General features: G+C 34.7%; 1 protein-coding gene across 3 annotated transcripts in view; it reads left to right on the top strand.

Annotated features, from left to right (window-relative positions):
• The window catches only part of LOC132706666 (lachesin-like), a 358,621-nt gene that overhangs the window by 228,716 nt on the left and 118,964 nt on the right, over positions 1–10,941 (top strand). For all 3 annotated transcript variants that reach the window (XM_060678141.1, XM_060678142.1, XM_060678140.1), the window contains exon 3: positions 7,630–7,751. In XM_060678141.1, coding sequence (XP_060534124.1) covers positions 7,630–7,751 — 122 coding nt within the window. The remainder of the gene's footprint in view (positions 1–7,629; positions 7,752–10,941) is intronic.

Raw genomic sequence — 10,941 nt, 5'->3', positions numbered from 1 at the left:
TAGTGATATAGTGCTGGTTGCAAATTCTTATCAGTTTTGGTAAACTATCATTAAAAATATCACAATATTTACTAATTAAGTTGAAATGCGAGCACATCTGATACGGCGGGGACCTACGTAATAAATTTGTTCGGGGAATCCCTAAGCTAAACGTAAGAATGTGTCTTGCATTAGCCCGCGGAACACGAAAATCAATTTGCGCAAGTAAACTCATCGAATCAACGTTACTATGCAATAGCTTATGTAAAAATTACACTGGCCGTAAACCGCCTCTGATACAAAGCTGTCCCGCAAAATACCACCATCAATGCTGGATAGAAACCATCCACTCTAAAAGCAAGAAACTTTATAAATCTCTTTTGAACATACTCAAGTGACCGAATATAAGTATACTCGAGCTTGGACCTAACCAACGAATAATGCACTATCTTTAGAGCAAGAACATTAGAAAACGCTGAGCGTTAAGAATAATGAAAACAAGAACCTTAAGGGCAGATCCAACTATGAAGTCGAGGTGTTCCGAAAACGAAAGCTGCGAATCGAAGATAACGCCCAAATCTTTTATAGAATTACATCGGGACAAGGTAATGTTATTTAGTTTATAAAAAAATAACGATGTTTGAAGATTTCTTGTGTATGAACATACTTTACACTTAGAAACGTTAAGAGTGAGCTTGTTTTGTAAGCACCAATCGGCAATGTTTGATAGCTGATGCTGAATCAACACACAGTCTTCATAGGAAGAAATAGATCTATATATTTTCAAGTCATCTGCAAAGAGCAGAAAGTCACAGGAAATTTTGTCCGATAGACCGTCAGAAAGTTGCAACAAACTGCCTAGAATTGAATCCATTAAAACACACAGAAAGCACTCTGTTGTGTACATATGAAGTGAATAGATTCACAAGTGACTCACTAAACCCCAACCCCAAGCAAGTTTTCTTTATCAACGTAGAGTGATCAACACGATCGAAGCCTTGGCTACGTCAGTATACGCTACGAACAGCATTTATTTTATAGAATTACTTGAATCGAATCGAAAAGCTTATACCTAATGCCCAAATTAGAACTCAATTATATTATACGGAAATAATATATTTAATATATCGGTCAGGTTACCAGTTCTCAATTTTATGAGATGACCGACGACCGGTCAGGTGTAGTTTAAAAAGTATGTTTTTTCTATTTTTCGGAAATATTAATTTTCATATTTTTCTCAAATTTTCGGACGACATTTTTAGGGCCATCGGGCACAACAGGTCTTTTACAATCAACAGCAATCATAATTCCTAGATGTGCTCATAGGTATCTCACATGGCAGGATCCTTGGACTCTTGCTGTATATTATTTTCACCTCTAAGTTCTCTAGTGACTTCTGTCACTGCAACCGTCATTTTTATGTAGATGACACTTAAATTTATTATTCCTAATAAATCTTGAGTAATGCGATATTGAAATGATAATGATTTAATTTATGCAAAGAAGATAACAATTAAGCTGCAATTTTCTTAATCGGGTAATAGGTGCAATATTGATTCGTTTTTTGCAATTGAGAGACCACATTACCAAAAAACTGGTGGTGCTGCTACTAATTTGAAAGTAATTTATAGTAATCGACATTAATTATGACAGGGAACCCGAAATTATTTATGCTTATTGCTTATGCTGACCTTGTTTGGATATCGTATTGAGAAGATACAGAACTCTTGTATTAACCATCTCCTGTAACTTGCATCTCTGCTACTTGACTCAAAATGTACCTTCGATATAAATTACTAATTAATATCCCGTATTTCAAGATCACTGAAAGGTTTATTTTTATAAACAAGTTACCTTTAAGACATCAATAGACAATTAAATTCTACGTGAAAAACTCGTAATCCTCAGTTACCGCAAAAAATTATAGATAAAAGTTCATATTTATATAATATAGTCGTTTTTTTTTCAATCTGTAAGTATAATATTGGTCAGTATAACTCAACGTTTAGAATTAATATTGGAAAGCAGTTCTTGCGATCCCAAAGATGAAAAATATTCTTAATTTGCGTCCGACAGCGCAGCTATGCAACCCAGCAAAATACCATCCAAGTTAGTTTTGGATGGTCATAAATTATTAAACGATATATGTCAGAATAAAGTGACGTTGTCATAAGTACTAGGATACGAACGCCAACAACGTAACGAAAGTGCCGATTTTGTTGAGTGGAAAAAGATGGAAAGCGAATTCCGGCAATAGTGGACAGACATGCTGAGGAATAGCAAACATCCAAACACGTACTATGCCAATGTGAAGAGCTCTGGAGGCGTTTTCATTTGTTGGGCCTAAGCAAACCAGAGGCAATGAGCTACACCAAGTAGCCACAATCGAAGCTGCGAAGTTTAATCAGAGAGACGAACATAGATAAAGCTCTATAGTTACAGAGAGAGCTACGAGCCACAGCGATGAAGAGGCCAATAATTGGTAATTCTCTGTTTCCTTTAGAAGTTAAATAACTAGCAAATAAATTAATAACAATTGTATGTACCTACTTTGGGTGCTTGTAAATAAACTTAATTTTCGTTTCATCGAAAGGCAACAGCATATTTAATCGATCAGGCAAATTTATATCTAAAATCGTTTTGAAGTAATACACAGCTGAAAATGTATAGATAACAACAGATATTGACAAAATAAGTACAGCCTCCTAAATTCGTGGAGCTAGATACGACATACACAACATTTTGAATCTATCCTATTCCATTAGACAAATTTACTTGCAGGTTCTCTCTGAACCAGTTTTCTGATTGATGCCCCGTCTGGAAATTCTCAAAAAATAAATAATCTTTTTTATGTTTAAGACTAATAATTATTAACCGACAATATTTACAGGATATTTTTTTATCGGTTATTATTGTTTTCAAAGGGTTGATCATTTTGAGATGAGATTTTCTTATCCGAGTCACCAAAGCACACGAATATCAACGGAAAACAAAGTTCACCCCCGTTTTTGCGGCACCCTTTTCTTTCCAACTGCTTAAAGCCTTATTTGCGAATGCCCCGGCATGTAAAGAAAGCGACGGGAAGTATCCGGCCGGAATTTTCGATTAAACTTTTAGGAATTAAATGTTTTTCCTTATGCGCAAAAATAAAACAGCGGGACATAAAAAAAACAATAAAAGCACCCCCGTCGGAATTAAAAACGCCTTGATTTGCTTTTAAAAGTTAATTAAAATCATTGTTTTTGTACCGGGGAGTGCTATAGCCGCGAGGGTGGGAGTGCTGTTTTGCCTTCGGAGTTGTTTGCCGATTTTAAGTATTTGTTCGTAAATATTTGGGGAACCGGGGGGATAATAAAAAAAAAACACGAAACGTATACGTCCGTAGGGGGAAAGAAATTAAGTTACGATGTCACAGAGATATATGCGTTTCGACTCCGAATGCGATAGCGTTATATTTTAACGGTAAATTTTCAATGTATACTGCGTGCCCCGGGGGAGTGAGAATCGGACTAAAAGACAAATGGAGTCATAATATACACTCCATTATTTTTGTTGCCGTTGATCCCTTTGCACATTCTATACTCCAGATATTTTGGAAACACTTTTATTTATTTATTGATTTATTTATATTTATTTACAACTGACCCCAAACCAATAACAGTTTATTACTGGGAGCTTACAAAAACAATAATTTAAAAGTAATTACTAACATAAAAAGTTATTATTTGTCTTGAAAAATACTGCCACGCAAAGCAAGAAATCAAGTAAATCACTGTTACTAGGTCCAGCAACTTGAAATGCCAGTTTGACATTAATGTATACTGAAAAAGAGCTGAAAAAGCTTTTTTCTACTCCCGTCTGTAAAATACCTAATTACTCACCGATCTAGCGTGCGGGAATCGTCACTTTACCACGTCAGTTTCGTTTCCCATGAATCCGAGCCACTTCGAACATTTCCGGGATTTTACCGTACGGATTTGGAAGCAATCGGATGTTTTCGGATATATTTCGCACGCTTTGAATTTTGACGTTTGTCAATTTTGTCAATTCTGACATTCATGTCAGTGAATGTATTCGTGTTGTTTTGCGAAAATGTACCCAAAAACTAACGGTCGTAGTAAAAGTATAGTGTGCAACACGTTCGGTAAACATTTTAACTCACTCGTTTATTAAGCACTCGCTCCGCTCGTGTCAAATAAACTCGTGAGTTAACTGCCTTTTACCGCACTTGTTGCATAATATCCTATATTGTACTCCCTTCTGTAAAATACCATTTTATACACCGATCTAGCGTGCGGAAAGTGTCATTGAATTTTGACATTTGTCAATTCTGTTGTTTTGCAGAAATGTTCCCAAAAACTGACGACCACAAAAAGTCAATATGCTTGGTTTTAAATTGAATTGAAATTACTTTTAAATCTATATCTTTGAGGTCTTGTACTGGATGTATAGTAATAAGATTGTAATCATACGTGATTTCAATATTCCCTTTGGGACAGATCGCGCGAAAGAGCAAAAGCAGGTAGTATTCAATAATTTTTGTAGCTTGATTGAGACAGTTTAATTATATTCAGAATTATTACGCTAGAATTCTAGACTTAGTTCTTTGTAACATAAATGGTAAAATTTCTAGAGAAATAGAAAAATTGGTGCCGAAGGATAACCACCACCCTACACTTAACATCTCACTGACACGGACCACAATTAAAAAACAGATCCTATCTATTAGTAGATACCAACACAAATATAACTTGAAGACTTGCTTATATGATACGGATGATATAAATGTAGCATGTGGCAAATTTTATTGTATTGTGTACGCCATAATCGATTTGTATATACCTCGGGCTATAATTCGCAGCAGATCTTATCCTGTCTGAAATAATTATACTTGTGAAACAGAAGCATAAAGTTTTTAAGAAGTTGAAAAGATGTAACTTGAAATTTTATAGAAGTCTATAAGAATAATTTAGGTAAAGTCGAGAATTATATATCTAATGACCCAAATGAGTTTCGGATTTTTATAAATTTAAAAAAAATTGCCTATATCGATACCCGACACACTTGAATATGGTGACCGTCAGATTTCCGGTCTTGGCGAAATAGTTAATGCTTTTGCCGACTATTTTAGTGGTGTTTTGGCTGCACCATGTGAGGTAAGTCGCCATGTGCCTTCTGGACAAGATGGTGCATGAACAGCCTTTCCGGTGATTCAGTACTGCAAGCATTGAAAAGGTCAAAGAATAAAACTTCCTGTGATCCTGATAGAATACCTTGCTTTTTGGTTAGAAATTGCATTTCTTTTTTGATCTTTTTCTACTTGCACTTAAGACACGTTCTTTTCCTAATAGCCGGAAGGAGGCTAAAATAACCTCGGCCTTTAAAAATGGAAATATCAGTGAAATCTTTACAGGCCGATATCACCTTTTGCGAGGGCTTTCGAGAGGGCAGCGCACCATAGTCTTTTAAAAAAACGTAGTACCCTTAATAATTTAGCATGCTTCGCTCAATTTACCTCTCAAACATTAGATAATCGACTTGGAGTAGATTCACTGACTTCTCGAAAACTTTCGATAGGGTTGAACATGATATTATTCTTCAAACTTGTGGAGATGGGGTTCGATCCAAATCTAGTTTTGTTCTTTAAGTGGTACTTGACAGACAGAGTTCAGTCCGTCGAGGTGCGAGGACATAAGTCGTATGAGTTTATTGTCACAAGTGGGAGTAACCTTGCCCCCCTGATGATATAATTACTGATATATCGAGTAAATTATTATTATTTGCAGATGATATGAGAGTATTTAGAGTTACCCGTAATCAAGGTGACTGTCACCTTCTTCAGAAGGATCTTCAAATTTTGGACTCTTGGTGTCAACTCAACAGCTTGCCATTGAATATAGACAAATGTTTTTGGTTTTGGTTGATTGAAAAATTTGGGAGTTTTATTTGACGCTAAGCGTTTGTTTGCTAACCATATCAATCAAACTTGTCACAGTGCGTAGAAAATATTAGGACTCATATTTCGGAACTGACTAGGAGTTTATGAGCGAACCGGTACTAAAGGCACTCTACTTTAGTTATATTAGATCTAAGCCGAAGTATGGGGCCATTATATGGCAACCTATTCTTAAAAAGTATGTTATTCAATTACAAAAAGTTCAAAGGAAATTTTTAAAATATCTAGCTTTTATGTGCTGATGGTGCATTTCCACATATATATTTGGATCATGATGATCGAAATACCGGCTTTAACTAATCGTAGGAACTATGCATCAAGTCCATTTTTATTTAAATTATGTACATCGCTCACAGAATTTTTTGGGAGATCGATTTTCACCTACTTTCGCGGGCAGTCAGGACATCTGGAATATTTCACCTTCCAATTTCCTCCACAAACGTCTTGGACTCTTTAAACCAATGGACTTTTTTAATTATATTTGCAGTTATGTAGATATCAATGATCTAACACCGGCTCAGTTTACTTTGTCATTAGAAGACTTTTATGTGTCAGGTGATTATTGTAGATTCGGTTTTGAATTTTGTTTTGTTTTTTGTTTGTTTGGTACGTTTTCGGTATTCGGAATTTTCATTGGACCTTATAACTATACTTAGCAAATTAATTGTCTTGTCATTGGATATTATATCTGTTAGACAATAAAGCTTATCATCATCATCATCATCATCATTATTATTATTATTATTATTATTATTATTATTATTATTATTATTATTATTATTATTATTATTATCTAAGATTACTGTAACCATTTGTAGCATTTATGAGGAAATATATGTCCTCTTCCTTGTTAGTTACTGTGTATTATTTTTTCCATTCAAATTAGGTTAAATTTTTTTATTTATTTATTTTTTCAAGCCTGCAATGAATCTGTCTAAGCATGTCTTTTCCCACATTTCATTTTTTGCCTTTGTACATGCATGTAGTTCTTCATCTTTTGTTGATATTAGTCAGCCTCCTTTTTCCGTTTAATTATTCCTTCCATCTCTTTCGTGCACTATTCTTTGTTTATATTTTTAAGTCGTTGTCCCTGTACTCCTAGAACTATCTTGTTCTTTTCCTGTGAATGGTAATTTATTAATCAATCTTAGTTCATACAAGAAGCGAGTACGTTGTACAAACTGACTAATTGATATTTGTGTTTTTGAACCGTCTTAAAAATTTAGCTTTCTGTACTAGTGATCTGTATTTGATAAACAGTTTTGGTAACACTAAATGGTGGTCTGATGCGGATTCTGGTCCACGGTAAACTTTCAGTAGTACTTATTTTAGAAAACTGTGGCATTATAACATAACCTATTATTGAAGCAATTTGTCTGGTTGGTTGTGCCCCCGTTGGAATTTTTATGAGAAAATAAACCGTTCATTATTTTTAATGACATTCCACGATAGAAATCAATGACACTAAATTTAAAAAAATAAAATATCGCAATATATGGACGTAATCCTACTTATTATTATTTTTTCAAATAATTATTTTAGCATGGCTCACGCCGAAACGTTGTATCTGAGAAAGCACTATACAAGCCTGTTAAAAATCCAAGGTGCAGCGATCGAGATTTTCAATCTGCGCCGTCGGAATCGCAACTGCTCTAATTCAATAACGTTTACATTTTTCCGTTTTTGTGTTGCAGAGGAATGGACCGGGGGCAACGTGGAAGAGCCGGAGTTCGCAACCCCCATACATAATTTAACCATCCCCGTCGGCAGAGAGGCAGTCCTGTCGTGCACAGTCAATAATCTGGGGAAATATAAGGTAGCGCTTTTTTCTGTTCCTGCTTTATTTTGATTTCTTCTCTTGTCCCACTATAAACGATGTAGCAGCGGACCGGAGAAAATCCGCCATGCCATTTGGCCGATACCGCACGAGATTTTTTTCGTTTACCCTTGGGGCGAACGCCGATTGCTTTTTTATTTTTATTTTTTTTGGGAAGGGGCTGCCTAGGGTTAAATATTACCTTCAAACGGTTTGACGGGGCGATTTAAAATATGTGTGAGTACTGAAGATGTCAAGTGAAATCTTGGCGAAACGTCTGCAGGATTCCAGTCGGAGTTCAACGAACGAACGAATGATATCCCGGAATTTATTTTCATCACATTAAACATATTTGTATTACCCTTCCTATTTTAATCATAATCATACAGAAATATTTTTTTGAATTTACAATTCATCACCTAAAATTAGGCCACGTTATTAAATTTACCGAATAAATGACTTTACTCAACTAATCATAAAGATATTGGTACGTTATATTTTATTTTAGGGCTATGATCAGGATTAGTGGGAACTTCCCTTAGTTTTATTATCCGAATTGACTTAAGAAATCCTTAATCTTTAATCGGAGATGATCAAATTTTTAATGTAATAGTTACAGCTCATGCATTTATTATAATTTTTTTTATAGTTATACCTATTATAATTGGAGGATTTGGTAACTGGTTAGTTCCAATTATATTAGGAGTTCTTGATATAGCTTTCCTTCATATAAATAATATAAGTTTCTGTCTTCTTCCACCATATTTAACTTTTTTTTTAATTAGTAGAAATATTGAGAAAGGTGCTGGAACCGGATGAAATGTTTATCCCCCATTAACGTCTAATATTTCTCACAGAGGAATATCAGTTGACTTAACCATTTTTAGTCTTCATTTAGCTGGTATTGCCTCTATTATAGGAGCAACTAATTTTATTTCTACAATTATCAATATACGACCCTACAATATACCTATAGACCAACTATTATTACTTTTTTCTCTGCCTGTTCTTGCAGGAGCTATTACTATACTATTAACTAGCTGAACTATTAATACCTCATTCTTTGATCCAGCAGAAGGTGATGACCCAATTTTATACCAACATTTATTCTGTCTTTTTGCTCACCCTGAAGTTTATATTTTAATTCTTCCAGGATTTGGAATAATTTCTCATATTGTTTCCCAAGAAAGTAATATAAAGGAAACTTTTGGAACTTTAGGAATAATCTATGCATCTAGCCATTGGACTTTTAGGATAGTTATTACTTCTGCTACTATAATTATTGCTATTCCAACAGGAATTAAAATTTTCAAATGATTGCTCCACTATATGAACTAAACTAAATTTTGAACCAACTACACTTTGACCATTAGGTTTTATCTTTTTATTATTATTGGTGGATTAACCGGAGTAATCGTAGCTAATTCATCTATTGATATAATTCTTCAGGGCACTACATTCAGACCTTTCGATCCATTGTGCTCACTGTCTTCACTCCCTCCCCCATAAGAATCCTTTACTCTCGAGGAAGTAGAATACTTCAATCATGGGGAGCTTGGTTAGTTACTCGAATTCAATAAATTGAGCTCCCGGTACTCTCAGTCGGCTAGTTCTAGTGGTGAGCAGCTGATTAGGACATGAATTGGAGTTTCCACCTCTTCTAAACACAGCCTTCATGTGCTGTCGTCTCCCAACCCCATAAAGTTATTCGACTGCTATTCCCCGTTATAATTCTATTGAAAATGATTCACTACAAAATTCACAATATAATGTTGTGATTGGAATAAGAAATTCATTGGTGGAAATGCTTATGAAAAATTAGGAAATATAGAGTTCTTTTTCCCCTGTATCATTTCTGTTGCCAGATTTCAAGGACACGGGGGACACATTTTTCCCATTTTTTTGTTTTTTTTATATTTCAATTTAGTTTTAAAAATAGTGACCACGATAGATACTAATTCTTGGACCGACTGGTGAAAAGTAGGTAAACTTTTAACCTTGTTATTTGAAATACCATACCGGGAACACCTTTGTAGAACTGGCGCTTTTTTTTAGTATTTTGAGATTCAAATTGTGAAAATTCGTTAAAAAATAAGTTTCGAGAAAGGAAAGAAACCAAATTAGTAAATTGATTTTTTATAAAAATAAAATATTATATAGGAGGCTTTGTTTGCGTGCAGGGGCACGATCACAAATTCTGATAGATTTCACATTTTAACCTGGTTATTGGTTTTGTCGTATTATTGATTTGGATTATCATGGAAAACAATCAATTTAAAGAAACAGCCCGTTTTTTTCTTCAACTTCTAGCCTTGATCAATTTGCAGAAAACTTTCTATGTAACATAAGTTGTAGCTCTCTGGAGGTTATTTGAAATTTGGTTTGCTATTTGACAATGGGATACAATGGAACCACCTGTATTTTATCGCAGCAATGAAAATATCGATTCATTCTTGACCTCAAAGTATTACACCACACCCTACTAATTTTAAACCATTTTGGAATTAAAAGCAAAAACAACAGTAAGCTGTGGCGATATAGTCTCACAGTTCAATTAAATAATATTCTTCAAACAATTTATTCTGAAAAGAAGTTCTAAAGAAAGACAAAAATAGAAATATTCAACAGGATAAACTCACACTTTTGGGTGTTTTTTTTAGTTTTAAAATAACTATTTAATACTTGACTAATGCAAAAAACACAGTAAGTTTACTCCTCTAAAAGATACTGATAACTACAACACTAACTCCCGAATCGTAGACTCAAAATAAATAAAATACAGTAAACAACTTGATCAAGGGATTTCTGCTACGTAATACTTGTAAACGAAAGTATTATTAGTGGTGGGATAGTTCATTCTGCTTATTTTTGTTCTTTACATTCCATTCAACTATCCCTGGTTAAACTATTTCAGCTCGCCTTGTCCCACTAACACGCCATCTTTTCACCCTCGGCCCAAGTCAAAGAGTCCCTTCCGCTAAGCAGTCACACCACAAATACGGAACCCTTCGCCTTTTCTTTGCTATTTACAAACAGTTGGGCAAGACTACTATGGCCATTCGCCCATTACCGACGTCCGTCGAGCAATTTATTCTTTTGGTCGCAGAGCAACAGTTAACAAAAAAGCTATTACCAACATTTCTTCTCAGCTTCCAATATAGGACTCTGATGGATAACAAAACACCGCCTC

Source organism: Cylas formicarius, unplaced genomic scaffold (genome assembly GCF_029955315.1).
Source record: "Cylas formicarius isolate icCylForm1 unplaced genomic scaffold, icCylForm1.1 PGA_scaffold_8__14_contigs__length_24414737, whole genome shotgun sequence".
Taxonomy (NCBI): domain Eukaryota; kingdom Metazoa; phylum Arthropoda; class Insecta; order Coleoptera; family Brentidae; genus Cylas; species Cylas formicarius.
Note: the sequence above shows the minus strand (reverse complement) of the source record. Positions and strands in the feature narration are given on the sequence as shown.